Source organism: Caenorhabditis elegans, chromosome IV, assembly GCF_000002985.6.
Source record: "Caenorhabditis elegans chromosome IV".
Lineage (NCBI taxonomy): Eukaryota > Metazoa > Nematoda > Chromadorea > Rhabditida > Rhabditidae > Caenorhabditis > Caenorhabditis elegans.
The window spans coordinates 15,025,522-15,053,373 of NC_003282.8; the positions used below are offsets into that span (position 1 = coordinate 15,025,522).

Sequence of the window (27,852 nt, forward strand, 5' to 3'; positions counted from 1 at the left end):
GTTGGAAATTTACTTTAAAATGAGAAAAAAGCGAAAAGGAGAGAGTTAGAATTCAAATATCGAAATTTCGCGCCATGGAGCATGCGGGATTTCGGAGTGTCGTTGTGAGAATTTGAATTTTAAAAAATTTTGTTTTTTTGTCTGAAATTAATTTTAATTGTTTCCCAGCTGAATTCTGCTTATTTTTCAGGATTTAAATATGTCAGATGAAGAATTCGACATTCTAGATGATGAAAATAGTCATGTGGCTGCATCCCAACACGTGGAAGATGGTAAAAACTCAAATTTTCTTTATTTTTTCCCGTTTTAATCAACAAAACTTCAGATGATCCTGATGATCGCCACAATTCCGGAAATCGACGAAATTTCTCGATGGCAATGACTCAGAAGCTGTTCGGAAATCTGGATGGAGCCGGCGCCGAGAATCACGTTTCCTATGCTGAAAATGCGTACGTCACGCCGAGAAATCGCTTCGAAGAGATTTTAAAAGAGGAAAATGTGAGAATTGTGAACGATCAGGACGAGGGAATGATGGATATGGAGATGGGAAGCTATGAGAAATGTGTCGTTTTTGGAAATAATTTAAATAGCGAGGATCTCTGTCGAAATTTGGAAAAACGAATGGAAAATGATAGAGGAGAGACGTTTGCGGAATTTCTGTTGGCTTGTGGAAGTGATCAAGACATGTTGGCTCTTTTTCTGAGCCCTGCAAAATCGTAAGAAGATTTTAATCGTGAATGAGCTTAAATGTGGTGTATTTTCAGACTATTCGGCCTGCAGGACACAATTTTCCGGGCTTTTCTTCAAATCAAAGCGACGCAAACCAAGGCCTTTGATTTTTTGCTTCAAAAACTGAATATTCTAGCAAAACGGCAGGATGAGAGAGATTTGCTGCTGGCGCAGACTTGTGTGGCCCATATGCGCCACTTAAGCCGGCTCTTCGAACCACAAGCCGTGTTCAACACGATTTTCGAGTTTCAATGGAGATTCTGGAGCCCCAACGTCAGAAATGATCTGATCGCCGCGCTTCCAGAGATCTTCACCGATATCTCTCTGCAACAATCCACCGCTGTCCGGCTTCACAAGGAATGCTCAGAGACACAAGGTGTACCCGGTCTTCCATCGTTTCAGCTGCAAATTATAGAAACTCTACGGCTTCTGCGCATGGATCCCGGCACCGCCAGGAAGATTCGAATGGATCTTTGCAATTTGTGCATGGATTTGGATCCGGCGTGTCTTCCATCCCTCGTCGCGTTCTCTCTGGGAAGCTTGTTAGTTTTTCAAGGCAAGGCCGACGATGAAGAAGCTCATTTTCATGAGATGCTCCGTCAGCTCGCTCGTCTTCTGAAAATCGATGGTCTCAAGAAGAAAACCAGCAAACCATCTTCTGATTCGCTAATCGTCGAGGTTTTCGGTCATTTTCTAAAATTCTTCCGACTCAACGATAAACGCGCCTGGAAGCACATAACCACGTGGATTTCCAAAAGTAAGAAGCCTGTGGTGGCGACTAAACCGGAAGAGGATATGGATTCAGAAGAGACCCCGTCGCCACCGGAGGAAGAATCTGCCACGTGGCTTACCACATTCGAGGCTTTTCTCTATTTCTCGTTGCTCTCCAACACGGAATCGTGTCCGCCGACGTTCGTAGCGGCGGTTAATTCGAAAATCCTGAACATTCCGGCCGCATTCACCACGAAATTTCTTCGAATCATCGATCTTGTCATTTCATGCAAGAAATTCGCCACGTGTCACTTGCCGGCTCTAATCCACGTGGCACGGCACTGCTTCTGGTCGTCGGATGGAAATGTTCGACAGATGGGTGTTTCAATGTGGAAACAATTGTTTGTTGGAATGGAGAAACGGGATAGAGAGGTGCTTAGTTAGTCGAAAATTCCGGAATACTACTGAGAAAACGAAGAAAAACTGAAAAATTCAGCCTTAAAACGTGATTTTCAAATTCCCACCAAAACGAGACCTGCGACCAATCAGCGAATCGCTCCGCCCACTTTCAGACCAATCAGGCGGCGTGGGCGGAGTTTGACGACGCTGATTGGTTCGAAAGTGGGTGGAGCGAATCGCTGATTGGTGGCAGTCCTCATCTACTAATTTTGGAGGAAATTTAGCAAAAAATTGGTTAAATTTGACATTTTTTCTCATCTTTCGTTGGTATTTCTGAAATTAAGGCTGTTAATAGCGTTCTAAACATCCAAAATAATCTAAATTTCCGAAATTTCATTTCGAAAAAACGAAAAGAAAAAGAGAAATTGAACACAATCTGGTCGTTGAAGCTGAATTTTTCATTTTTTCGCCATTTTTTTCATTTTTTATGTTATTTTGGAAATTTATTCTATTCTGGGTGCTCTCAACATCAGTAACAGTCTTAATTTCAGAAAAACCACCGAAAATAGCGAAAAATGAAAAATTCAACCTAAAAACCGCGATTTTTCAATTCCCTCCAAACCGAGAACCGCAACCAATCAGCGATTCGCCCCTCCCACTTTCCAATCAATCAGCATCCTCAAACTCCGCCCACTTCGTCTGATTGGTTTAAAAGTGGGCGGTGCGAATCGTTGATTGGTCGCAGTTCAGGTTTTGGAGGGAACTCAAACAAAATGCTTTTTTTTTTCACTTTTTTTCTGTGATATTCTGGAATTTTGGACAATTTTGAGTGTTTTTAGGGCAAAATTCTCAATAATATAATTTAATAAATTTTTTCAGAAAGTCTTCACCGAACTTATGAAGCACTTTTCCCAAAGTGAAACCGAATGTGAAGCCGTCCTCGATGTATTCTTTAAAGTTATTAAATCAACGAATTCCAGTGTAATTCAGGAATTTTCAACGCAAATTCAGGTTTATTATTTATATATTTACAACGAATACATCAAATATCACAAACACACAAAAAATCGAATAAAAATGCAAAAAAAAACAGAAAAAAATCGTAAATTTTATCCACAACCACCTCCTCCACAGCAACCGCCTCCCATTGGTGGTGGAGCGACTCCGGATGATGTTGGAAGTCCTCCGATGTTTCTTCCGCCTCCACCTCCACCGCCTCCATTCCGCCTGTAGGCATTTCCACCGCCGCCTGCTCCGTTAACTCCGCCGCCTCGAACAATATTCCGGTAGTCTTGAGAATTGCTGTTTCGGTTTGTAGGAGATGTGAAGCCGAGCAGTGAGCGGAAGCTGAATTTTAAAAAATATATATGATTTTTATTGAAAAAATGATTTTTCCTAATTCAAAAACTCACAATAACATGATAAATGTGAAGAATCCGACGATCATCTCGACAATTCCTTTTTGCTTCTTTTCGAGCACATTTCCATCTGAAATATCCTATTTTTAGGGACAAAATTGCTTTTTTTTATCGATTTTTTTAGCATTTTAGTCAAGAAAAAACTCACCTTTATCGATATAAACCATGCTTGAACTGGTTTCTCTTCACTTTTTCGCCCTGGAAACCGTATAAAAACAGGAATCACACGTGAATTAGTCGTCGTCGTGTTTGCACACAACTGTTGTGTACACCGCGACGACAATATGCACAGAATGGAGGGAAAGGTGTTGGGATTCGATTTTATTATTTATATTTAAATACATTTATTTAATATGAAGTAGATTTGATAATATTGAAGGAATTATATAGTACATATTTAAAGGCGCATGGATTTTTCAGATGGGTCTCGCCGCGAAAAAAAAAGTTTATGGTAGTTTTTTGTCGTTTTAATCTCATTTTTCTGTTTAAATTGTTCAAATTATTGAAGTTTTTGCCTTTTCACAGGCTGACAAACAGGCTCATATTAATGAAAAAAAAACTGATTTTTAACGGTTTTCACAGAAAAGTTTGAAAAAAATTAATTTTTTAATGAAATTACTTCGTTTTTTCTTTTTATTTTGTCAAAAATCAGCCTTTTTAATGAACAAAAAATCGTATTTTAAATAAAATTGCTTTGTTTTTTTCTCATTTTACTGTTAAAACTATTTAAAATCAGTTTTTCCGCTAACATTTGTGTTTTTTTTCCTGTTTTTAGCCTCCAAAGCACTGAAAACTGATATTTAAACCAATTTTTTAACAGAAAAATGGAAATGAAACGGCAAAATTCGCCTAAAAACCATTTTTTGCGCGCCGATACCAATCTGAATATTATAAATCCCTGCGCCAAGGGGGGTCAAAGTTCCCCATTTTGGTTTGATCTTCGAAAATTGCGGGAGAAAAGACGCAGACTTTTCAACCGAATTTTGCATGGTTAAGAGTGCTGACGTCACACTTTCCCGGGGGGAAAAATTCCCGCATTTTTTGTAGATCAAATCGCAAATTCCAAAAAATCCGTGATTTTCAGAAATGCATCGAGCTGATTCACAAACTATCAATTCCGAACATCAAGCGACTCTTCCAAGTGATGCTCATGATGCCTTCAAAATCCACGGAAAAAGAAGCGACACGCTTTGAAATCGACGAGATAATCAGCCGATTCTTGTTATCTGTCAGTGATCGAGAGAAATTTCTGGGTCTTCTAGCGCTTTTGATGAAAATTCAAGTGGAAATGGGAAAAAAGCACTCGGAGAATCAGGAGCATCTTGTTCGTGAGGGGATTTCTCGTTGTGAAGAAGCAGTTAAATCATCGTCTGCTCTTCGTGGAGCATTTTATGAGCACATGAGAATTGTCCTTCAACAGCATAAACGGACAGAGGAGATTCGATTCTTATCCGATTGGTCCACTGATCTACTGAAAAGATTTAAAAATGACTTTTTCGAGTTGCCACCGAATCCAGAATCCAACACCGATCCCGATTCTCAATCCACGTGGAATCTCAAGCTGAACTCGGCGAGGTTGCTGGAAATCGCGCCAATGTTTGAGCTAATTAAAGAGATACAAGTGTTGAAAATGCGTTGGAGAGAAGAGGATCAGGATTCGTTGACGTCGAGTTATGATATAAGTGTCATTAAGAACTTGAGCTTCGCGTTTGGTGAGCAAAATTCCCTTAAAAGTGGTGTAGTCGAATTGTTTTTATTGCGTTATTAGGCTTAAAATTGTCTGAAAACACTGAATTTCCTGATGAAACTTCTTGAAAACTTTTCAGTAAAAAGTTATGACGGCTCAAAAAAAGGTCAAAAATTAGTTAAAACCGGAAATTTGACCGACTTGTCAATGTCGCAGCGGCTGGAAACAATTTTTTTTGAAATCACCGTCAAATTTTGAGTATACAAGTTAATTAACTTGCGTTTTAAACTTGATTAAGGTATTTAAAAGTCGATGGACGGCGAGTTTTGGCTCAATAAAAATTGAAAATCTCGCCGTCCATCGACTTTTAAATACTTTAATCAAGTTTAAAACGCAAGATAATCAACTTGTATACTCAAAATTTGACGGTGATTTCAAAAAAAAATTGTTTCCAGCCGCTGCGACATTGACAAGTCGATCAAATTTCCGGTTTTAACTAATTTTAGACCATTTTTTGAGCCGTCATATCTTTTTTCTGAAGTTTTCAAGAAGTTTCATTATAAAATTCGGTGTTTTCAGACAATTTTGAGTCTAATAACGCAATAAAAAAATTCGACTACACCACCTTTAATTTGGTCAATTTCTCCTATTACCGGTACAGAGAGTGTAGATCGTTGAAGAGACACAGACATCCCGGGACCCAAGGGGCGGGGCGCGGGAAGAGATGATTTGTGTCGATTTACGGAATGATTTTTCTCGTTGTCATAATTTCGTACGTAGATCTACAAAAAATGCGGGAGTTGAGACGCGTATGATTAAGAGCGTGCTGACATCACATTTTTTTGTCAAAAAATTCCCGCATTTTTTGTAGATCAAACCGTGCAGGGACAGCCTGACTCCACATGCCACTGCAGACGTTGAAATTCTGAAAATCAGCAATATTTCCAGAAGCAGTTCTCCCAAAAGATGAAAATCTCCCCCTCAATCGCCAGGAAAAACTCGCCCAATTATTCTTCAACGTCCAATGGACCCGAACAGTTCTCAACGGTTTCCTATCGCAGAGCTCTGTCGATTTTCTGTCTTCTGACGATGTTTCGACGCTTTCAATCAAAAACTTTTACGTGATGATGGATGCAGAGAAGAAGCTCGCCGCTTCTCTTGTAGACCTCGCCACGTGGAATGTACCGAATTTGAATTTCGGAAGAAGCGGGAAACGAGATGTCATTGTGATTAGTTCGGAGAAGACGAAATCGAAGAAAGGGAGGAAGAGAAAAAGTGATGAGACTACTGTAATTGGAGGAGATGGACAGACAAATAGTGCAGATGTTACTGTAAATGATGATGATAGAGAAGAGAATTTGGAGGCAGAAGTTGTTAAAGGTGCAGAAAATTGGCTTCGAATAACCCGAAATAACCTGAAAATCGAAAAAAAAAAACAACTAAATTCGCTCCGCCCTCTTTTCTAGCCAATCAGATGGAGTGGGCGGAGTTCGAACCAAGGGTGTTATTGAAATTGTTCTCGGGTTTTTTTTCTGAAAAAGAAAACATTTTTGGCGGGAAATTTAAATTTTTGAGCAAACATTTTTTTAAAAATATTTTTTGGCGGGAAATTCAAATTTTCTGAGAAAAAAAAGAAAACAAAATTTCGTCCCGAAATTAAAATTTTTTGAACATTTTTTTTGGCGGGAAATTCAAAATGTTGTGTAATGAACCTTCGAGGGAACTCGATCAGAATTCAGCCAAAATTAAAAAATCACGATTTTTCTTTGGTTTTCTGACCCTACTTTGGAGATTATTTTTGACATTTTAAAGCCTCTTGTTAATTTCTGAAATATTCGCCAAGCGCGTGGCGGGACCATTTCTCATAATTGTGCCCTCCTTTACAGTCGTAGAAGTGTCGAAAACATTTACTGTAGAAGAGTTATATTAATATTAATTTTTGGTGTCATCATTCCAGAGGCTCCAAGCGTCCTCCTACAACTAAAATCCCACTACATTCCACTGAAACTCCGTCCAATTGTGCATCTAATGAAGCTCGCCAACAAAAAACGATCAGCTCTAAAATATCTCTGCGATGAACTTCAATCTGTCATCGATACACTTATTAAACAAAAAAAAAAGACACCACCAATGTTGTTAGCTGCTCGTCGTGCTGCTGCTCCAACAACTCCAAATTCGTCGAAATTTTATCACGGAGATTCAGTGACAATTTGGTTTTGTGTCAAAAAGGCTGTCGAGCAAGTTTGGGGAATTGTCGAGCTCGTTTTTGGCGTTTTTGCCGAGCAATCTGATGCAAGTCAGGAGTTGAAATCTAGAGTTCAGAAGGATATGGATGATTTGGGAGAGAAGAGTTTGAACTTGATTCATTCGATTTTGAGGTGATTTGGGGCGGACTTTGACACCCGCAATTGCTCAGTTCACTGGAGCGCGCTTGCTCGCTTCTGTGTTTTGAAAATTGGAGAAAAGATGGATTTTTCTCTCATTTTTCTTCTGAAAACAATATAAAAAGTTTGCAGAATTGAGCGCTTGATATGAAGCAAATATATTTTTAAAAAAAATTTTTAATGGCTTAAATGCCAGAAAATAGACCCTAATAACCGAATATAACTGTTAAAATTTTTTTTTTAATTTTCTAAATTTTTTATGATTTTTTTTCAATTTTTCAAAAATCAAAAAAAAAATCGGCCGAATTAAATTTGAATTCCCGCGCAAATAAGTGACGTCATTTTTGATATTTTTGCGATTTCTGGCTAAATTCGACGGTTTTTCTTGATTTTTTCTTCTATATTTGATTTAAAACACCGTTTTTGTCAATTTTCAAACATTTTTCAGTGAAGAAAACTTGTCCACTCGAAAGAAATTGGCCTAAAAATTGACAATTTAATCACTTTATTATAAATTATTTTTCGGAATAATAATTTATAAATAACCATCAAATTGTCAATTTTTAGGCCAATTTCTTTCGAGGGATCAGGTTTTCTCACGGAAAAATGTTTGAAAATTGACAAAAACGGTGTTTTAAATCAAATATAGAAGAAAAATCAAGAAAAACCGACAAATTTAGCCAGAAATTGCAAAAATATCGAAAATGACGTCACTCATGTGCGCGGGAATTCAAATTTAATTCGGCCGATTTTTTTTTTGATTTTTGAAAAATTGAAAAAAAAAATCATAAAAAAATTTAGAAATTTTTTTAAATTTTTTAACAATTATATTCGGTTATTAGGGTCTATTTTCTGGCATTTAAACCATTAAAAAAAATTTTGAAATATTTTTGCTTCTTTTTATCAAAGCGCTCAATTCTGCAATTTTTTATATTGTTTTTAGAAGAAAAATGAGAAAAAAAAGAATCATTTTTTCTCCAATTTTCAAAAAAAAAAACTGAAAAGAGCGCAAGTGCGCCCCAGTGGACTGAGGTGTCAAAGTGTCTCATATCGGCTTTATCTACGTTGATCTACAAAAATGCGGGAGACGAGACGCAAAGCACAACTTATCTTGCATGATTAAGAGCGTGCCGACGTCACATTTTTTAGGAAAAAATTCCCGCGTTTTTTGTAGATCAAACCGTAAACCACACGTTGCTGTACATGTTGTAGATCACAAAAAATCTTTTTCAGCGGTGAACTCTATGGTGGTGAGGAGAAGCTTTCCCCGGCAGAACGAGTAGAACGGAAATCTGTGCTAATTCGAATAATCGAGAAGAAAATGCTCAGCTCTGAGCATTTGTCCAATGATTCTGAAAAGGCTCGTGTGGAAATTGGCAAATTTCTTGCCAAATCTGCAGAGTTCTCACCGACTCCTGCGGTTGCCGTGGCGATTTTGGACGTTTTTGAAGATTTGAAATTGGATGAGGATGATGATGCGGAGACCAGGAAAATTATGGGTATATTGGAATTTTTTTAATGTGCAAAAATTGTGCAAAAAATGTGTAAAAAATGTGCAAAAAAAGCTCTAAAAATGTGTAAAAAATGTGCAAATATTGTGCAAAAATTGTGCAAAAAAAGCTCTAAAAATGTGCAAAAATTGTGCAAAAAATGTGCGAAAATGTCTCCTTTTTAAGACGAAAAATAACAAAAAAAAATCGATTTTTTTCAGAAAAAATAATTTCAGAAAATTTACTTTTTTTCCGTATTTTTTTGTTCAATTTGATGGAAAAAAATATGTTTTTCTTCTAAAAAACGGTTAAAAATAGCTAAAATAATGTGTAAATTCTATCAAATGTCATCAATATTTCTTTGGAAAATTAATTTTTCGGCGAAAAAATGTCGATTTTCCGAAGAAATGCATATAATTTTGTTTAATTTCAGAAAAAAAATTTTATTTTTTTTATTTCCATGAAAAAAAACATGAATTTTTCTTCTAAAAAAAACGAAAAAAAAATTCAAATTTCAGCAAAATTTTTGCAGAATGTCTCCGTTTTAAGACGAAAAATAACAAAAAAAAATCGATTTTTTCAGGAAAAATTTCAAAAATTTACTTTTTTCCACACTTTGTTTTCTTCTAAAATTTTCTTCTAAAAAAAAACGAAAAAAATTCAAATTTCAGCAAAATACGCGCTCGCCTATCTCAAAAAAGATTGGAGCAAAGTAGACGAGCTCTGGAGCAAAGGAACTCGCTACACATGTGCAGTTCGTGACATTCTTCACCATTATATTCGTCTTCGAAAGGAAAAAGATCAACTTTTGGCGATTCAATGGATTCTGACAAATAAAGTAGTTCAGCTGGTTCCAGAGGATGATAAACGGAAATCCTGCGTATTCTCACAACAATCTGATGATGATTTATTGGAAAAAGAAGATCGAAAAGCGACATTTTATTGTATTAGTAAAACGACTTTTGGTGTCATTTTTAAAACTTTATTCGGAAATTTGAATTCTCGATGCTTAAAGTATGATATGTCGGCCAGTGCTGCCAAGAATGGAGGTGTCGACATCGAGGATACTCTGGAATCCTGGGAAACTGCTTCATCATGCTTTCTGATCCTTTGCCTTCTCCTTAGAATCAATAAAATCCGAACTACGGCGGTTTTGACGTCGGCTATTAAAGAGGGAAAACAATTTCTGATTACTGTTTCTAAAAAGAGCTCATTCATATTTTTAATGGATAATATTACGAAGGGAACCAATTTCGATACGATTTGTAGAAGAGTTGAGAAGATTTTATCGGCTGTTCAACAGGGAAATCGTGTCTTGCAGAGTATTGGAACTTTTGCAAAGGTTCTTTTTTTTGCGATGGAAAATTCCACGTTCTCAGGATTTGGATTTTCAGAGGAAAATGGATTTTTTTTTTCAGTGTTTCGGGGCAAAAAACAAAAAAACAGGCTTCTTAATTTTTGGATTTTTTAAAGAGAAATTTGATTTTTTTTTGGTCCGAAATTGAAATAAAAATTCTTTTTTTTTTAATTTGTGATGGCGAAAAATAACAAAAATTGAAATTTGTAGAAAAAAATCTTCAAAAACAAAAAAAAATTCGAATTTCGATTTTTTTAAAATGAACTTTTCAGAATATGAAACCCATTAAAAACCACATTTTGCTTTAAAAATTTTTTTTTGTAAAATACGAGAAGTGAGTTTTTGTCCAAAAACCAAGAAAAAAAATTAATTTTGAACCAGAACAGACCGGAAAAAAAAACCATTTTGGACCGAAAAACAATTTTTGCAAAAAATAACCATAAAAATTCATTTTTTACCCAAAAAACCTAAAAAAAACCAAAAATATCCCTTTTTACCCAAAAAAATTAATTTTTCCCAAACCAAATCCAAAAAAAAATTAATTTTTGGTTTAAAAAACCAGAAATACAATAAAAATCCAAATTAAAAAAAAAAAAAACCAAAAAATCCTTAAAAATCAATTTTTGACCAAAAAACTAGAAAAAAAACCTTTAGAAAAAGGAAGAAATAATCTTTTTTTGCCCAAAACAAATCCAAAAAAAAAATCATTTTTTGATTAAAAAAAACCAGAAATCCAAGAAAAAAATCCAATTTTGGCCAAAAAACCCATTTTTAGCCACAAAACCCCCACAAAAAAACCATTTTGCAATTATGCTCAAAAAAACTTTTAAAAAAACCAAGAAAAAATTATTTTTGTCCAAAAAAAATCCAATTTTGTCCGAAAAAAACAGTTTTTTATCAAAAAAAAATCCATTTTTGGCTAAAAAAAACCCAAAAAATTTTATTTTTGCCCGAAAAAATCGAAAAAATTTTCCAGATCCTGAAAACGTGTTACCTCCACTGCAATTTTTTTCTCAAAAAAAAACAAAAAATCTCAATTTTCAGACGAACAAATGCGTGCTTCTTCTCAAAAAATTCCCGGAACTCCGTGCAGAAAGTGAGAATTGCCTTCGAGTAATTCATTCGGCAATGGTGAAAAATGAATGTTTGAATGCATTCACTGTTGGACTCGTCAAAAGTCGAAGTATTGATGGAGATATTATTATGGATCAGCGTGCCAGTGAAATTGACTCGGATTCCGAATGAAATTTTAAAATATTTTAATTTTTCGCGTTTTTAAACGGGTTTTCTCTGTATTTTTAACTTTATTTTATTTTTTCCAAGTAAATTTGTTGTTTTTCGTTCAGAAATTGCATTTAGAAGCTGAGAAACCATGGAAAATCATTAAATCATGATTTAAATCACGATAAAAATAGATTTCGCTTCAAATTTTGAACTTCCCTCCATTAAACTTTAAAGGCGCATGGAGATTCACAGCGCATGGGTCTCGCCGCGCCGTGTTGCATGTGAAGAAATTTTGGGTAATTTTTGCAGTTTTCTAGTATTTCTAGCGCTGTTGTTCGGTTTTTTATTTGTTTTGACGCTCGGAAAATTTATTTATAACTTTATTTAATGTGCCAGCATAGTTTATTATTCAATTTTCAGGTAAAACAATGTCTGTCGAGGGTCTTCTCTCTGAGGTCAAGCACTTCAACGCTCATCATTTGGATGCTGCTCTTGGAGAACAATTGTTCTATGGAGGGAAGCGTGTCTTCTCCGACGTTAAGCCAGGAACTTCTTCTGGTGGTGACCACGGTATTTATTATTATTTTTTATATAAAATGTTTAATATTCAAGTCTTTTAGGATGCAAGGGAGGAAAGAGCGAGCTCAAGGGAGCTATCCACAATGCCAAGCATGCCGCTGATAAGGCTTTGAACAAAGAAGGTAAATTTGGCATTTTCTGAAAGCTAATTTAACGCATTTCTGTTTCAGGAGGAGAGGACGTCTCCAAGCTTCGCGAAGAGCACTCTGCTCTTGCCAAGAAGGTCGACGACTTGGCCAGTCTTGTCGCTGAGCTTCAACTTCAACTCTCGACTCTTCGCCAAGGACAGGTAAATCATCGTCGTCACGTTTTGATTCTTGGCGACGGAAATCTCTCGTTTTCCCTTGCCATTGCGTCGTCAGATCCGGAAACTGTATACTTTGCAACTGTTTTTGATTCGAAAGAACAGTTTTTGAAAAAATACAACGCTCATGACACGTTAAACGCTCTAGACGCTTTGAGCAATGTGATCCTATGTTTTGGAGTTGACGCGACAGATCTGCCGGTTCGCTGGAGCAACATCTTTAACACGGTTATCATGAATTTTCCACACCCTGGCGGTAAAACCAATCTGAGAAAGAGTAAAATTTTGCTCTCCGGAATTTTTGCTTCCCTCAGAAGTATTATGGATAGCCAAGCAGTATTTCTTCTCAGTCTTGCCATTGGACAGTCTGGGCTCGAGAAGGTCTCTGATCCGTGGATGAACGAGCTCCCAAGTCACAAAAAAGATTCCTGGCAGGCAATCTATCTGGGCGCCGAGAATGGCTTCATTCTCGACAGTCTGGAGAGGTTCGATACTGATAGATTCGCATCTTATAGATCTTCCGGTTATAAAGAGACTAAAAAAGGGTTCAATAATCGTGAAGGATTGACATTTTCCTTCAAAAAGTGTGATAATCAGCAGAAGTCTCTGCGCGATTTTCAATTGGCTGAGCCTCCGAGGAGTGGAAAGTTCAAGTTCAACTACTATAGGCCCTTCTACGCCCAGGATCTGTCGATTTTGTTCAAAATCGGTGAGAGCGAAGGAGAGAAGCTCGCCGTGGAGCTCGTAAAATCGATCGCTGGAAATTGTTTAGCTGCGATTTCTGAGATTGAATATCTTCGATCCATCTGCCCAGATCCGCCACTCCCAAATAGGATCTACAGAATTATATGGCACGGCCTCGAGCTTCCGATGGGACGTGAAATGTGCTCCAGAATCCATGAAGAGCTAAGAAATCGGATTGCTGAGGAGATTGTCGCCAATAATCTTCCACTGGTGCTCACCTGAAAGATCTGCTCGTCTTCTGTTAATTTATTTGTTGTATGTTATTGTTATGAAAAAATAATCGTTGAAAAAGTTGCGAAGTTATAGTTTCCGAGGTCCAAAAGCCTTAATTTTATATTTTCCATTTTCTAATACTAATTTTTTGTTTTCAGACCAGCTCCGTCGCTGCTCCAGCTGCCGCACCAGCCGCTGCTAAAGAGGAAGCTGCCGGAGACGACGACTTCGATCTTTTCGGATCCGAAGACGAGGAAGAGGACGAGGAGAAGAAGAAGGTCGTTGAAGAGCGCCTTGCTGCCTACGCCGCAAAGAAGGCCACAAAGGCCGGCCCAATCGCCAAGTCCTCGGTCATCCTTGACGTAAAGCCATGGGATGACGAGACTGATCTCGGAGAGATGGAGAAGCTCGTCAGATCCATCGAGATGGACGGACTTGTCTGGGGAGGTGCCAAGCTGATCCCAATCGGATACGGAATCAAGAAACTCCAGATCATCACCGTCATCGAGGATCTCAAGGTTTCGGTCGATGATCTCATCGAGAAGATCACCGGAGACTTCGAGGATCACGTCCAATCCGTCGATATTGTTGCCTTCAACAAGATCTAAAGGCCTAATCAGTTGTTCTTATATCCATTATTTCTATCTATTGTATTTCAACCTTGTGAATAATTGGTTTATTCGGTGTTTTTCTCCATTTATAGACAATATTAAATGTTTTCATCGGTTAAATAAACGTTCATTAGGTGCAAATTGCGTCAGTTCTTCGTTGAATAAATTTAATTTCCTCCGGTTTGTGAACTCTGGTGCAGTACTGAATATTAAAATCACAGAATTCAACTCAAAAAATATAAATTTAGAGCAAAAATGCTGCTCAAATGGAACACAAAATCGATTCCGCCGTGAGTTTTTCCCCATTTCCCGCCAAAAAAATTCAAATGCACGAAAAACACGCCAAGCGCACGAGAAACGCGTCAGCAACGGTTACAAGTTTCGCGCAAAGCGTCATTTTTCGCGTGATTCAATTTCACAAAGAAATTTCGCGTTTTCAGCCGTTTTTCATCATTTTTTTGCGAGAAAAATGTGAAAATAATTTCCTGTTACATGGGAAATATGATTTTGCGTTGAAATTTCGTTGAAAAATCGATAAAATTCGCGGAAATCTCATTTTATTGTCCGATGGGTCGAGATTTCCCAGTTGCTTTCGCGCGTGAAAGTATCGATTATTTTTCTCGTTGGTGTGAATTAGTTATTCGCTTAATATGCCGCATTTTTCGTAGCATATAAAATTATTTAATTTTCTCAAATTCCAGGCATGCGCGCCTCTCGTCGCAGTGGTGCCAGTGGAACGCTCAACAAGGCCACCGTTCCGTTGCTGCCTAAAAATCGACTTGTAAAGGTAGGAGGAATATTTCAATATAAAATTTCTTCATTAATATAATTATCTTTTCAGGAACTACAAGACCGCGGACTCGACACTTCCGGGGTGCAGACAGTACTTGCCGACAGGCTTGTAGAGTTTTTAAGCGTTGAGGATGGATCGATTTCAAGTCCTGCAGTGGTGGTTAGTTTAAAAATCGATAAAACCAGTTTTAAATTCAATATTTTTTGCAGAAAAAAGCTCCAGCTGCTGCCAAAAAGACGCCTGCCGCAAAAACTCCGAAATCTGCGACAAAAGTTGATTCAATACGCCGTTCAACTCGAGGAGCTCAGCAAGTGAAAGAAGAAGAACCCGAAGAGGAGGAAGAAGAAGAAGAAGAGCAAGATGAGCCTGTCCGGGAGACTCCGAAACCGAAACGAAGAGGACGACCATCAATAAAGCAGGAACCTCCAGAGGAAGAAGCCGCGACAGAAGATGCTCCTGTTCCAGAAGTTCCAGAAGTCACCGAACGTCGAAAGAAGCAGAACAAGGAGAACGCCACTCCGCTCGTCAAGAAGGATCTCAAAAGAAAAGCGCCGGCAGTGAAAATCGAAGAACCCGAAGAGCCAGAACCTGGAACTTCTCAAAATGAGCCATCAACTTCACAGAATGGAAAGACGACTCTGAGCACCACTCCGCAATCAGAGGAGAGGCGATCTCGACGGAAAAGTGCTCGACTTTTGGCTTCAGAACAAATGGATGTAGAGGATGAAGATGAGCCTGAAGCGGCGGCGGATCCGGAGCCCCCAAAGATTCAAGAGCCCGAGAAGAAGAAGCAGAAAGTTTCGATAAAAGAAGAAGTTCCAGATGTGGCGGCGGCTGTTGTTTCACAGGAGCCACAGGAGCCACCAAAAAAGCAGAAGCTGACTAGAATAAAAGTGGAAGTTGAGGAGGAAGATCCAGACTTTCAACCACCAGATGAATCGGATCCCATCAGGCATTCGAAGCGTATAAAAGAGCACTCGGAGCACAGTTATGATGCCCTTCAGCAGACGCAAAAGGAGAAAGCTGAACGAGCCGAGAAGCTGCTCAAGAAGCAGAGAACCTCATCATCATCTTCTCAGCCATCTCCAGCGGTTTCTGCACAACCAAAACCTGCGAATTGGCAACTGGAATGGGCGGCCAAGATGGCAATGCACAAGAAGCCTGCTCCGGCTACCACAAATGGCGTGAATCCGGAGCATGTGAAGAGAAAAGAGTCTGGGGAGAAGCCTGCCGCCGAAGTTGCGACGAAAAAAAAGAAGAAGGAGGCGATAGACACGATTGAGGCATTGATGCTGTCCACGATTAAGGAGATAGTGGAGAAAAGTGAGTAAAAAAGGCAAAAAATAGTGGAAAATAATTTAAAAATTAATTTCAGAGCCGTCTATTGATCGTCCAGATCGTCCAGATCGTCCAGAACGTCCAGAACGCACCGTCGGCGGTTCCGATGCTTCCGACAGCTCTCAAGGATTCCTGAACAAGCTGACATCTCAAGCTGCTCCAGCTCCATCTCCAAAAGCTCAATATCCAACCGGCGTGTTCTTCAATCAACCTCTTCCACCACCACCAGCACATCCTCCAAAGATCGGTGCACATCCTCTGGTCATGGGTGGTGGTGGAGGTGTCCCAATGATTCCGATGGTTCCAATGCCACCTGGAATGATCGGGCTTCCACCAGGCCCTCCAGGCCGAAGACGTAAATCGAGATTCGATCAGCCACCACCGGAGGCTGCCGCGGCTGCACAACAATTTTATGCGAGCACGGTAAGCGTTTTAATCGCCGCGAAATTGCAGATTTTAGATATTCTAAAGGTAGGCTTTTTGCTGTTAAAACGGTTTCAGCGAGCCCACCCGGTCGAGCATCAAATTTGGCGTCGGATCCTCACTGTCTATTATTCCATTCTTTTTCGGAAACACACAACGTCTTTTTTAAAAAATAAAATAATTTTTTCGACTAGGATAGTTATATCCTCCCCCACCATCTATTTCTTTTTCTCTGAATTCTGTTTGCTGAAACGTACGGATTATCGAATTCCGTTGAATCTACATTATGTTTCCCAATTTTTCACGTTTTCAGGATTTTTCGGCAGTTTTTCGAAAAAAAAACAAAGTTTCTCAGTTACTTCGCAAGCCTCGCACGTAGAAAATCGTGCCAGACTTGCGAAAAAAGTGTGCGGCGGTTGCGAATCGGCTCCGCCCACTTTTTTCTCGAGAAAATTGCGAAAATCCTGAAAACGTCTATGCTTATTCATTCCAAATTCGCCGATTTTTCAGCATGCACCCCCACCGACCCTCACCACTGTTCCACAGATTTCCCTTCGAGCACCACCAGGGCTGGCTTCTCCGATTCCACCACCACCGCCAGGAAGGAAGCCGCTGATTGATGGAATCCCACCGCCACCTCCGAAACCGCTCCTGGCGACTAGTGATTTGCAAAGGGTGAGCTTGAGAGTATCCCTTATTAAGCTCAAAACTCAATTTCCCCATCATTTTTCAGCGTGTTCAAGAGATCTTCTCGAGTGAATCGTCGGCTCCAGCTGTTCCAGTGGTGTTTTCACCGAGAGAAGCTTCACCTCCACCACCGCCTCCGCCACCTCGTCCTTCTGCTCTGAAGCCGAAGACGGAGCCGAAGCAAGTTGTGCTGAAGCAAGAACCTGAAGAGCATGACGACGACGATGATGATTTTGTTATAAGAGACACAGTTGTGGAGGATGAGCCAGCTCCAAGATGTCGAATCGAACAGGAAGAAGCTTCAGCTCCACCAGCTCCGGTGGAGCCATTGGAGCCATTGGATCCCCAACAAGAGGACAGTGCTCCGCGAGCCGTTAACAAGGTCGTAGAGCAGCGAAAAAAGGAAGCGTTGGCCGAGGAGCGTCGTCGTCGAGCAATGGAACTTGGAGACGGAGATGGAGAGTATAATCCGGAAGATTCGGCGATTGGTCAGGATGAAAGTGAAATCGTTTGGGAATATCAACCAATAATGACACGGATGGAGGATGAAGAAGAGGAAATGGAGGAGAATGAGGGTGATGATGAAGATGAAGATGAGATGGTTATGGATGATGAGGAAGAAGATGATGATGAGGATGAGGAAGAAGCAACGAATCTAGATGCTCCAGAAGCCCCAGAAGCTCTGGAAGCCCAGGAAGATCCCGAAGAGCTCAACGTGCTCGAGCAAAACCCAATGGAGCTCTTGAAGCGTGCTCTTCCGCTGCTCCACTCGTCGACAGTCACCGAGCAACCCAAGCATGACTATGCTCAGTTGGAACTTCCAATAACAGAGTCTTTGTTGAAACGAACCGACGATGAGCAGCCCGAGGAGGTCTATTATCACGGAGATCCCGTACCGGAAGTCGACGAGAATGAGCTATATGAGATTGCGGCGGGTATCAAGCCGAAAAAGAAGGAGAAGAAGGCGCTCGTGCAGATTCCTGAAGAGGAGCGGGTGCCCGCTGATAGCGAGACTATTGAACTCGATTATTGTGCGTTGAGTTTTGCAAAAATTGAAAAATTGCACGGAAAATGAGGCGGAGCGTGGCGTGAGGCACGGTTTTTATGTTTTTTTCTGAAAAAGAGGCCCCACGAAAAGGGGAGCAGAACGAAAAGGGGATCTGCAAAAAGGGGATCTGCGAAAAGGGGAGCTGGCACTGTGCCAAACGCACAAAACGCTTTTTTATTCTCATTCAACGCGCGACTTTGTTATAACCACACTCCGTTATTACGCATCGCGCGTTGTTTAGCGTAAAATACAAAAATAATGCGTGCGTTGAATGAGAATAAAAAAGCGTTTTGTGCGTTTGGCACAGTGCCAGCTCCCCTTTTCGTTGCTCCCCTTTTCGCAGATCCTCTTTTTGCAGATCCCCTTTTCGTTCTGCTCCCCTTTTCGTGGGGCCTCCTGAAAAATAGCAAAAAACTGTGCGGCAGTTTTGCGAAATTACGCCCCGCCACTTTTTCTGTGCGGCGCTGCAAAAATCACTTAAATAATCCAATTTTCCTATTCCAGATAACGCTGATATTCTCGTAAAAAGTGCGGAAAAGGACATTTGGCAAATTGAGCCATTCAATCAGGATGGACTGGCTCTAATGTGGGGCGGAATTCGTTCAAATTTCGGCATCAAACTTCCATTTAAACAAACCGGCAAGGACGCATCTCATCGATTGGCATTTCAAATTCAAATTGATTCATATCAATCAATTCAACATCTTCCAACAGAATTTATGGCTGACGGTGGTGATGTACGAATTGGTTTCTCACTCGCGTCGACGGCTTCATTGATTTTGGGAGAATCGCCGGGCTCATGGTGCATTTCGGCCAGTGGAAAACGTGCGGCGAACAATCATTTCAGCGATTTTGGAAAATTATTTGATATTGGAGACGTTGTCACTTGTATCTTTGATCTGTCGGTGGGAACAATTTCATATCAGATTAATGGAGAAAATGTTGGAAGCCCATTCGAATCTCTTCAGTTTAGAGAGGGCGATGTGATTTTTCCGACAATTTGTACGAAAAATGCGAATATCAATGTGAATATGGGTCAGGAGCTGACTGATGAGAAATGGAAGATGTAAGGAGAAGAAGGGATGGATTTTTCGCAAAAATTCCGGAGAAATTGGCTAATTTTTGCTAAAATCCCCAATTTACCAATTTTTTCGTATATTTTCGTCGCTTTTCGGCATCTTTGAGGCATATTTAAAGCTATTGGCGGAGTTAATTTCCAAAAAAAAGTAATCAATAAAAACTGGATTCCAGTTGCAAAATTGGAGATTTTTATCTGAAATTAACCAATTTTTCGAAATTTTCTCTTTTTTTGAGCAGCCTCATTAGAAAATTCGTCCATTTTAGCCTCTTTGGAGTACAAAACGTAAAATTTCGAGAAAAAATATTTACCGCGCTAAATATCTCGTAGCGAAAACTACAGTAATTCTTTAAATGATTTAAATGACTACTGTAGCGCTTGTGTTGATTTACTAGCTCGATTATGTAGATTTACGGGCCCAAAATCGAGCCCGTAAATCGACATCAGAGCTACAGTACGAGTTAATTTGCGCGTCAAATATGTTGCGCAGGACGCATTTTCAGCATTTTATGTTCCCCTAATAAAAATAAATTCAAAATTTGCCAATTTTCAGCCCCGAGGATCGTGATTGGATGTTCATCACAGAAATGGATCGTGCTCATCTCGTCCGATCACATACTGCACCGGCAGCCAAGAAGGATTGTACTGTTCTGATGACCGTCGGCCTTCCAGGAGTCGGAAAAACTACATGGGTCCGTCGTTACCTCGCAGAACATCCCCACGAACATTGGACACTGATCAGTGCGGATGTTGTGATGGATGCGATGAAGGTGAACGGTGTTCCGAGGATCCGTCTACCAACGTTGAAACGACCGGATTTCCTGCGTGGAATTATCGGAAAATCGATGAATCGGCTGATCCTCCTGGCACCTAGAAGACGCAAGAATTATATTTTGGATATGACGAATTGTTTTGCGGAGAAGCGGAAACGAAAGTTGATGGCTTTTGAAGAGTTCAACAGGAAATGCATGCTTTTCGTGCCGGACGAGGATACACATCAGAAGAGGCTCATTAAGCAGGAGCACGAGGAGAACGAGAAGCTCGACACGGATGCAATGATGCAGCACAAGGCAGCAATGTCTCTTCCGATTGTTGCCGAGGGGGAACCTTGTGAGGAGCTGATCTTTATTGATCCACCAGCTGGATGTGAGCAAATCGCGTTTGATCGAGTCGGAAAAATGAATTATGATTGTCGATCGTGGTTGGTGATTCCAGGACGACGACGTGGTGGTGGTGGATATAATAATCATCATAATCGAGGGGATCGTGGTGGTGGAGGTGGAAACTATCATCACGGAGGATATCATCAATACAATCGACCATCAACTAGTGGGCCACCATCAGGAGGAGCTCAATACTCACCTAGAGGATCCTCCTCATCCACCATGAACATCACACATACCACATTCCCGTCTGTACCGTCGCCACTGGTTCGAGAGGAGCCGACGATTATTCTTCCGCCGGTCAAGATTGGTCTACCAGTGGTGGTGTCTACGGCTGATGACTCGTCGTCGCCTACTGTGGCGGCGGCGGTGGTGGTAGCTGGAAATAATCAATTCTCATTCCCCCCACCGCCTGTAGTGATGGCTGCTCCGGCATCGGCGGCTCCGCAGACTCCAATTCAGCAGCAGCAGAAGATTCAGCAGGTTCAGCAACCGAAGAAGGTTGAAGTTTCGGTATGTACCGTGGCGAAGGCGAAGAAGGAGGCGTGGTATCGCCTGCAAACCTGCCGCACGGTTCTTGTGTCGATTTACGGTGTGAAGCTGTGCACGATTTTAGTTTTGAGGATCTTTGATTTTTGCTACAAAAAACAACGCCGCACAGAAATAGAGGCGGGACGTTATTGCGCAACCCTGCCGCACGGATTTTTCCACTCCTTTTGTTCATTTTTTCTCCGGTAAATTTTCAATTTTACTTGTTTTATTCTCTTTCGTCGAATTCGGATAGCGGTGGTTACAGTAGGTTCATTCGAAAAAGAGAGAATAAAACTCGTAAAACTGATAATTTACCTGAAAAATCAACAGAAAAGACGAAAAACCGTGCCGCAGGGTTGCTAAATTATGCTCCGCCTCTTTTTCTGTGCGGCGCTGATTTTTCGCAATTTTCGAGGCACCACCGAAAGGAGAATTACGAAAAGGAGACCTGAACCCACACCCATTTTTCCGTGCGGCGCGCAAGTTTTTCTGCAAATTTTTGATTTTCAAACGAGACAACAAAGCTCCGAAATAACACATCGCGTGTTCTTTATCATCGATGCGTTATTTCGGAGCTTTGTTGTCTCGTTTGAAAATCAAAAATTTGCAGAAAAACTTGCGCGCCGCACGGAAAAATGGGTGTGGTTTCTGCTCTCCTTTTCGTAATTCTCCTTTTTCACCTGTTCTCCTTTCGGTGATGCCTCCAATATTCAAGGATCTAATACGGTAGCCTCAACTCGAAAATCTTGCACAAAAATGAATCCTAACTATAAGTTGTTCAAAAAGTATCGACACGAGAACCGTGCGGCAGGTTTGCAGTTGAAGCTCCGCCCCTGACATTTATATATGTTTTAGATTTTCCTTTAAATTTTAAAATTCAAATTTTTTAGCAACCCCTCACCCTGAACACGTCGTCACTTCCACGAAAATCAACGGATTCTTCTGCTGGACCATTATCAATTGTATCATCTGCTGGAGGAAGATCCTCATCATTCACTCAACAATCGCCACGTTTCGCGACCACTCCGATTCCATCGGTGATTCCTCCAACGACAACTCCAGTGCAACAAATTCCAGTTATGATGAACATATCACAGCCACCACCACAGATTATGATGAGTATTCCACCACCATCAATGATGGTTCAGCACATGAGACAGCCACCGGTTGTTTTTCCGATTGATGTGGTAAGGGAATTTTGCGTTAAAATTCCCGGAAAAAATTGAAAAATTCAGCTTTAAAATCGTGAATTTTCAATTTTAACTCGTTTCAGAACCCCGCGGAGGTCTACTTGGAAAATTAAATTAAATTCTACCAGTTTTGCCTGGAAATTTGAAATTTTTGCGTCTGAAACTGTTTTTTCTGTGATTTTTTGATGTTCAATAGTGTCTAGTCATTAAAAATTCCATTTTCAAACTTGAAAAATGGATTTTTTTAAACGGCTAAACAATATTGAACACTTAAAAGATCACGGGAAAACCAGTTTAAGACGCAAAAATTTCAGATTTTCAGGCAAAACTGGCAGAATTTTATTTTATTTTTCAGTAAAACACGACTATGGAATCACAATGACCGAATATCATGATAAAAAAATTCAAAAAAATTTTCTAGATTTTATATGATTTTTTGAAAATTGAAAAAATCACAGTTTTCACCTAATTATTTTTGAATTTCCGCCAATTGGATTTGTTCGGTGGAGCGCGCTTGCATTATTTTTTTATTTATTTATTCTCATTATTTCGCTGATGTTCTTCATTTTCTATGTTTTTTCTTCGGAAAATGGATGAAATAAACAAGACAAATGCGAAATGTTTGTTAAAAAGTAATTGAAAATGTGTAAAACTGTGATATTCTGAGTTCCGACGACGAAGAGCCTGAAATTAGTATATTTGAAAGTTTTAGGAATTTTCAGTTAATTTTTAGTGATCATTTTTCATTTGTCTTGTTTATTTCTTTCATTTTCCAAGGAAAAAAACAGAAAAAAAACGAAGAAAATAAGTGAAATAATGAGAATAAATAAAATAAATTAATCAAAATAATGCAAACGCGCTCCAACAAACGAATTCAATTGGCGGCAATTCAAATATAATTAGAGGAAAACTGAGATTTTTTTCAATTTTCAAAAAATCATATAAAATTTAGAAAATTTTTTTGAACTTTTTTATCATGATATTCGGTCATTGTGGCCCCATCGGCGTGTTTTAAAGCAATTTCCCCACTGGCGCTACTCCACCTTTAAAATTGAAAAAAAGTGAGATTTTTCAATTTTTTTTCGATTCTTGGCAATTTCGCGGTTTAGCACAGCTCCTAGGTATTCTTCATTCCAGACAGTACCACCGCCCAACTTCTCAGCTCCACCACCGATGCTTCCAGCGTCAGCAGGCATCCCACCGCATCTTCTGATGTATCATCATCATCAAATGTCTGCACCTCCACCACCGACGACGACGCCTCAACAGGCACCTCAGTTCTCGTATCCTCCACCACAATTTGCGCCACGTTAAATACTTTCATGATTAACTAATTTTTTTGTTGTTTTTTCACTTTTTAAAAAATAATCTGAATCTGAAATCTCGAGTTTTTTCCTTCTCCCACCCACCCAATCACAGCAAAAAAAAACTTTAATAACCCTGTTTTCTCATGTTTTTTCCCCAAATTTTTTCGGACTGAAATATTATAATTAATTGTTCTAATTGTTTCGTTTTTAGCTTAAAAATTCCTCTTTTTTTCTTCCCAGACAGCCGGTATTTCACACGATCAATTCTTTTTTTGTGTTTTCTCTCTTTTTTCGCTAATTGAATCTTTCTTAAAACAAGTAAGGAATAATAAAACTGTGCTCCTAGTGGTTTTAGAAGACACAGTTGAGTTTTTAGGTTAGGGAATTTTTAATATTTTTTAGATTTATATATATATATATATGGACTCAACCTAGAATTCTTATTATTGTAACTTTAATTGTAAATATTTAACACAAAAATTTAGATTCTGGAGCGAGATGCGGTGTTGACGGCGGAGGATGTTTCGATTTTCTAAAAAAAAATAATTTTTAAAATTTAAAATTTTTTCAGCTTTTCCAGCTTCTTCAAACCTTGGATTTGATTCCGAAGACCAACTTTTTGAATTCGCGCTTGATCGTCTCGTTCATGGTGATGTAGATCAACGCTGGGCACCCATGATTGATGGACCAGCACAGTTGACCGAGCAGAAGGATCCAGAAATCGGGGGTTATGAATGCAACTGCATTGTAGACCATAGCGGAGACAGTATTGAAGAAACAGATTATTGCACATTGGAAGAAAATCTGGAACCGGGGGATACTGCAGGGTACTGTAGTCTTGGAAACAGAAAAAATCCTCCAAAATAGTCTTAAAACCGCGAGAAAGTGAAAAAAGTTTGAATTCCCTCCAAAATTACAGCTCCGACCAATCAGCGATTCGCTCCGCCCACTTTTTCAACCATTCAGATGGAGTGGGTGGAGCTCGAAGATGCTGATTGGTTGGGGAGTTCTCATTTTGGGTGGAATTCAAACTTTTTTCCTTTTCTTGCGATTTTTTCGGTTTTCAGGTTTTTCTGAATTTTAGGTTTTTTTTAAAATTTCCTGCATGCCTGCCGCGCCTACACACCTGCCTATATGCCTACCCAGGTACATGTAGTTCATGCCTAAATGTCTAGGTGCCTAACTCATGCCTACACACCTATTTAATGCCTTCCAGACTGCATCCCAACTAAGATTTCATCTACCTACATGCCTAGACGCCTACTTCATGCCTAACCCATTTCTGCCTACGTGCCTACTGCACGCCTATAGCATGCCTTCACGCCTACTGCATGCCTCCGTGTCTACAGGCCTACCACATGCCCTACCTACGTTCTGCTTTCCAACCACAAGTTTTCCTGCCTACATGCCTACGAGCCCTACGACCTACGAGCCTACACGGAGGCCTCATTCCCACATGCCTACCTACGTGCCTACACGCCTACCTGCGTGCCTACCTCTCGTTTTGCCTTTTTCATGTATGCCCGGCTGTTTTCCTGGCTATGTGCCTACACTTCTTTCCTCATGCCTACATGCCTACTTCAGGTCTTCCTGCATATTTGCCTACACGCCTACCTGCGTGCCTACCTCCCGTTTTGCCTTTTTCATGTATGCTCGGCTGTTTTCCTGCCTTTGTGCCTACACTTCTTTCTCATGCCTATGTGTATGCCTCATGCCTACACGCCTACCTGCGTGCCTTCTTCTCGTTTTGCCTTATTCATGTCTGCCTTGCTACACTCCTTTCATGCCAATGTATCTAACCCATGCCTGCCTACATGCCTACACGCCTACCTCAGGTCTTCCTGCATATTTACCTACTTCATGCCTGCCTTACGCCTACATCATGCCTACCGTAAAGATCAACTCACCGCCATTGAGGCCTTCGACTTCTGCCCTCGAGCGATTTTCTTCACCATTGCACAATAAATCGAGAATAAAATGAACATGCAAGATACGAATATCCAATTATTCCAGGCTTGTGGAACGTTTTTGTACTGAAAATTTAAGACTAAAAAAAGACAATTTCAGCCTGCAAAGCCTACCATTGCAGCAGCCTCCTTACTCGGCTTCAACTCTGAAAGTGGATCCGGGATCCATGCCAAGAAAACGGAATTATAGACAATTGAAGGGGTGAACATGAAAATATAGAAAGCATATGAGAAACAGAATAAGATGGAAATATAGGCGAGTCGTTTTTCGATGGAATCCGCGTATTCGTGGAATGCAAGGCTTATGACACGATTTAGGAATAGGGATACGGTAGTTGCACACGCCATGCACCACATTGCTGGAAATTTTCAGAATTCTTTTAATGAGATTAAAAATGCTCCAAAGTTACAGTAGCTCCTAGTCGATCTGTTATTGATTAGTATTTCAATCAGTTTTTTATTTTTTATTTTTTTGTTGTTCGAAGTACTAATAAATAACATATGCTTGTTATTTTGTGATATACTTGAAACAGTAATATTTCTGTTGCGAAAATTAACAAGTTGTTAGGCTAAACAGGCTGAAAAGTATCCATTTTGAATTTGTGAATTGACAACTTTTTGCTGCTACACACATTATATTAGTAAAAATTCGCAGCAGTAAAATTACTATGGAATCTCAAAAACCTGCAACTTTTTTTCAGTTTTGTTAGTTGAGATGATTGTGGTAATTCCCATTTTTCCAATAGCTCAAAGCTGTTCTGTCAGAATTTTATATCAAAAATTTGAAACAGTGATGTTTTGTTCTTGCCATATTTGTTGAAATATTTGTTGAATTTGTATTTTGTTTCAGTTTGGGATATCAAAAAAAAGCTTTAAAGTTATGCTATTTTTCAAATTGAACTGTAAAACTTTTCAAGGTGAATAATAATTCAGATATTAGAATCCTGAGTACTTTTGGTATTTTTTTGAGCGTAAGCTAGAACCTATTAATCTCCTTTTTTTTTTAGTTTTGACAAGAGTTATCAAGAAGTTGTCAACTGAGAAGCTGTTGAGCTGAAAATTCCCTACAATTTGACAGTCAGCAACACATTGCTGGAAATTTTAGATTTTGATTAAAACGGGAAATTATTTTCCAGATTTTTTATTATTTTCAGGAAGGAGCAGTTATCGATTAGTATTTCAATCAGTTTTTGGTTTCGTCAGCTCTTGTTAAAACAGAAACAAAAAGATCCAAAAACAATACTAATAAATATATGCTTGTTGTTTTGTGATATACTTGAAACAGTAATATTTGTATTGCAAAAAAATTAAACAAACTGTTAGGTTAAACAGACTAAAAAGTAACAATTTTGAATTTGTGAATTGACAACTTTTTGCTGCTACACACATTATGTTAGTTAGAATTCGCAGCAGTAAAATTACTATGGAATCTCAAAAACGTGCAACTTTTTTTCAGTTTTGTTAGTTGAGATGATTGTGGTAATGTCCATGGTATCAATAGCTCAAAGCTGTTCAGAATTATAAGTTAAAAACTTGAAACAGTGATGTTTTGTTCTGGCCAAGAAATCAAATTTCTGTTGAATTTGTATTTATCTCTGTTTAGAATGTCAAAAAGTTGTTTTAAAATTATGCTATTTTAAAAATTGAATTGATGTCAGAATTCTGAGTGCTTTTGGTTTTTTGGACCAGCAGAGGAAACAAATTGTTGGCAACCCTGCTAGAACCTATTTATTTTCGTTTTGACAAGAGTTATCAAAAAGTTGTCAACTGGCAATGTGTTCAGCTTAATTGGTCTACAATTTGTTAGTTGACAAGTTTTTTATAAAAATAATGGTTGTAAAGTTACCGCCGTATAAAGATACCTAGTTCAAATTTTTATGGTATAGCTTAGGCCATGTTTTGGTGAAAAGGCGCAATTTTTAGAGCTAGAATCAAATTAAAATTTGTTGGTTTTAGAACGTTTATATTTTTCTCTAGAAACAGAAATTAAATGGCAAACTGGCAGCACGTTTTCTTCTGCGAAAATTTGAATTTCCCGCCAAAACTGAAAAAATACTTTCGTGCCCCTTAAAAAACCTCACTTTTTTTAAAATTCTACAGTACTCCTACAGTACCCACACCACACCTACCTAAAACAAATCCTCCAGTCACATAGGTAAACGTTGGATACATACAGAAAACTGATCCAATAACCAACAGAGTTCCAGTTATAAAACAACTACAAGCAGTCGCCATCATATCCACGAATGCCAACACCACAATAATTTTATAGCATACATGTTTAATCAAGTTAGTTTTAAAAATGATATAAACAATCGGAAGATAGAGTAATTCAATGAATATTCCAAATATGATAAGCGGATATCCGAGCCATGGTCGTTTGACACCGGTTTTCTCCCATTCTGGGAAGCTCATTCGGGAGCAATTGTAGTATGGAATAGCTTCAACACTACCGTATTCTATGAGACGATTCATTT

The 27,852-nt window shown here is 39.2% G+C and overlaps 5 protein-coding genes and 11 non-coding genes across 24 annotated transcripts; 4 read left to right on the forward strand and 12 right to left on the reverse strand.

The window, feature by feature from the left end:
* Positions 1–184: 184 nt before the first annotated feature.
* Positions 185–11,515, forward strand: fcd-2 (FANCD2; the record flags this gene model as incomplete). Of its 3 annotated transcripts, NM_001268919.4 has the most annotated exons (10): positions 185–272; positions 326–716; positions 765–1,872; positions 2,719–2,850; positions 4,342–4,969; positions 5,893–6,324; positions 6,902–7,322; positions 8,562–8,827; positions 9,490–10,160; positions 11,220–11,515. In NM_001268919.4, the coding sequence occupies 10 exons, from the start codon at positions 200–202 to the stop codon at positions 11,418–11,420; spliced, it is 4,323 nt and encodes a 1,440-aa protein (NP_001255848.1). The 3 variants fall into 3 exon arrangements, with proteins under 3 accessions (NP_001255848.1, NP_001255849.1, NP_001255850.1); NM_001268920.3 differs by lacking the exons at positions 185–272; positions 326–716; positions 765–1,872; positions 2,719–2,850 and having other exon boundaries at positions 4,402–4,969; positions 11,220–11,420; NM_001268921.3 differs by lacking the exons at positions 185–272; positions 326–716; positions 765–1,872; ... (1 more) ...; positions 4,342–4,969; positions 5,893–6,324 and having other exon boundaries at positions 6,973–7,322; positions 11,220–11,420.
* On the reverse strand, positions 2,837–3,457 carry Y41E3.8 (Glycine Rich Secreted Protein; the record flags this gene model as incomplete). 2 transcript variants are annotated; one of them, NM_070414.7, is made up of 3 exons in its annotated part: positions 2,837–3,186; positions 3,252–3,327; positions 3,406–3,457. In NM_070414.7, 3 exons carry the CDS (start codon positions 3,422–3,424, stop codon positions 2,949–2,951), a joined length of 333 nt encoding a protein of 110 aa, NP_502815.1. The 2 variants fall into 2 exon arrangements, with proteins under 2 accessions (NP_502815.1, NP_001294102.1); NM_001307173.3 differs by lacking the exon at positions 3,406–3,457 and having other exon boundaries at positions 2,949–3,186; positions 3,252–3,286.
* Positions 3,926–4,076, reverse strand: Y41E3.464. The gene has a single exon (NR_101980.1). It is a non-coding gene; the product is annotated as a small nucleolar RNA Y41E3.464 (small nucleolar RNA).
* A 294-nt stretch (positions 11,516–11,809) lies between the features above and the next one.
* On the forward strand, positions 11,810–14,030 carry eef-1B.2 (putative elongation factor 1-beta/1-delta 2). Of its 2 annotated transcripts, NM_070415.6 has the most exons (4): positions 11,820–11,969; positions 12,020–12,100; positions 12,149–12,267; positions 13,398–14,030. In NM_070415.6, the coding sequence occupies exons 1-4, from the start codon at positions 11,828–11,830 to the stop codon at positions 13,845–13,847; spliced, it is 792 nt and encodes a 263-aa protein (NP_502816.2). In that variant the 5' UTR covers positions 11,820–11,827; the 3' UTR covers positions 13,848–14,030. The 2 variants fall into 2 exon arrangements, with proteins under 2 accessions (NP_001122811.1, NP_502816.2); NM_001129339.2 differs by lacking the exon at positions 13,398–14,030 and having other exon boundaries at positions 11,810–11,969; positions 12,149–13,317.
* Positions 14,031–14,094: 64 nt separating this feature from the next.
* hrpu-1 (B30.2/SPRY domain-containing protein) lies at positions 14,095–23,812 on the forward strand (the record flags this gene model as incomplete). Of its 5 annotated transcripts, none has more annotated exons than NM_001268924.3 (11): positions 14,095–14,140; positions 14,552–14,637; positions 14,692–14,802; positions 14,853–15,966; positions 16,019–16,404; positions 16,915–17,079; positions 17,138–18,122; positions 18,644–19,205; positions 19,771–20,893; positions 21,802–22,098; positions 23,239–23,812. In NM_001268924.3, the coding sequence occupies 10 exons, from the start codon at positions 14,554–14,556 to the stop codon at positions 23,413–23,415; spliced, it is 5,004 nt and encodes a 1,667-aa protein (NP_001255853.1). The 5 variants fall into 5 exon arrangements, 4 of the variants coding, with proteins under 4 accessions (NP_001255853.1, NP_001255854.1, NP_001255855.1 ...); NR_131656.1 differs by having other exon boundaries at positions 14,098–14,140; positions 23,239–23,415; NM_001268925.3 differs by lacking the exons at positions 14,095–14,140; positions 14,552–14,637; positions 14,692–14,802; ... (1 more) ...; positions 16,019–16,404; positions 16,915–17,079 and having other exon boundaries at positions 17,528–18,122; positions 23,239–23,415.
* Y41E3.459 lies at positions 14,155–14,302 on the reverse strand. The gene has a single exon (NR_061546.1). It is a non-coding gene; the product is annotated as an Unclassified non-coding RNA Y41E3.459 (non-coding RNA).
* A 46-nt stretch (positions 23,813–23,858) lies between the features above and the next one.
* On the reverse strand, positions 23,859–27,850 carry srt-47 (Serpentine Receptor, class T; the record flags this gene model as incomplete). Its single annotated transcript, NM_070418.3, has 5 exons — positions 23,859–23,940; positions 24,000–24,212; positions 25,316–25,441; positions 25,490–25,734; positions 27,505–27,850. 5 exons carry the CDS (start codon positions 27,848–27,850, stop codon positions 23,890–23,892), a joined length of 981 nt encoding a protein of 326 aa, NP_502819.2. The 3' UTR covers positions 23,859–23,889.
* Positions 25,842–25,862, reverse strand: 21ur-6781. The gene has a single exon (NR_061547.1).
* On the forward strand, positions 26,043–26,063 carry 21ur-9919. The gene has a single exon (NR_061548.1).
* On the reverse strand, positions 26,097–26,117 carry 21ur-6395. The gene has a single exon (NR_061549.1).
* On the reverse strand, positions 26,100–26,120 carry 21ur-10745. The gene has a single exon (NR_061550.1).
* Positions 26,594–26,614, reverse strand: 21ur-7844. The gene has a single exon (NR_061551.1).
* Positions 26,849–26,869, reverse strand: 21ur-154. Its single transcript, NR_061552.1, has one exon.
* Positions 26,852–26,872, reverse strand: 21ur-3046. The gene has a single exon (NR_061553.1).
* 21ur-11409 lies at positions 26,853–26,873 on the reverse strand. The gene has a single exon (NR_061554.1).
* 21ur-9383 lies at positions 27,291–27,311 on the reverse strand. The gene has a single exon (NR_061555.1).
* Positions 27,851–27,852: the final 2 nt, after the last annotated feature.

Excerpts from the sequence above, each read along its gene's own strand:
- eef-1B.2 (NM_001129339.2), top strand. The coding sequence starts at position 11,828 with ATGTCTGTCGAGGGTCTTCTCTCTGAGGTCAAGCACTTCAACGCTCAT. Across the intron at positions 11,970-12,019 it reads TTCTTCTGGTGGTGACCACG|GATGCAAGGGAGGAAAGAGC; the intron begins GTATTTATTATT and ends CAAGTCTTTTAG. Across the intron at positions 12,101-12,148 it reads TAAGGCTTTGAACAAAGAAG|GAGGAGAGGACGTCTCCAAG; the intron begins GTAAATTTGGCA and ends TTTCTGTTTCAG.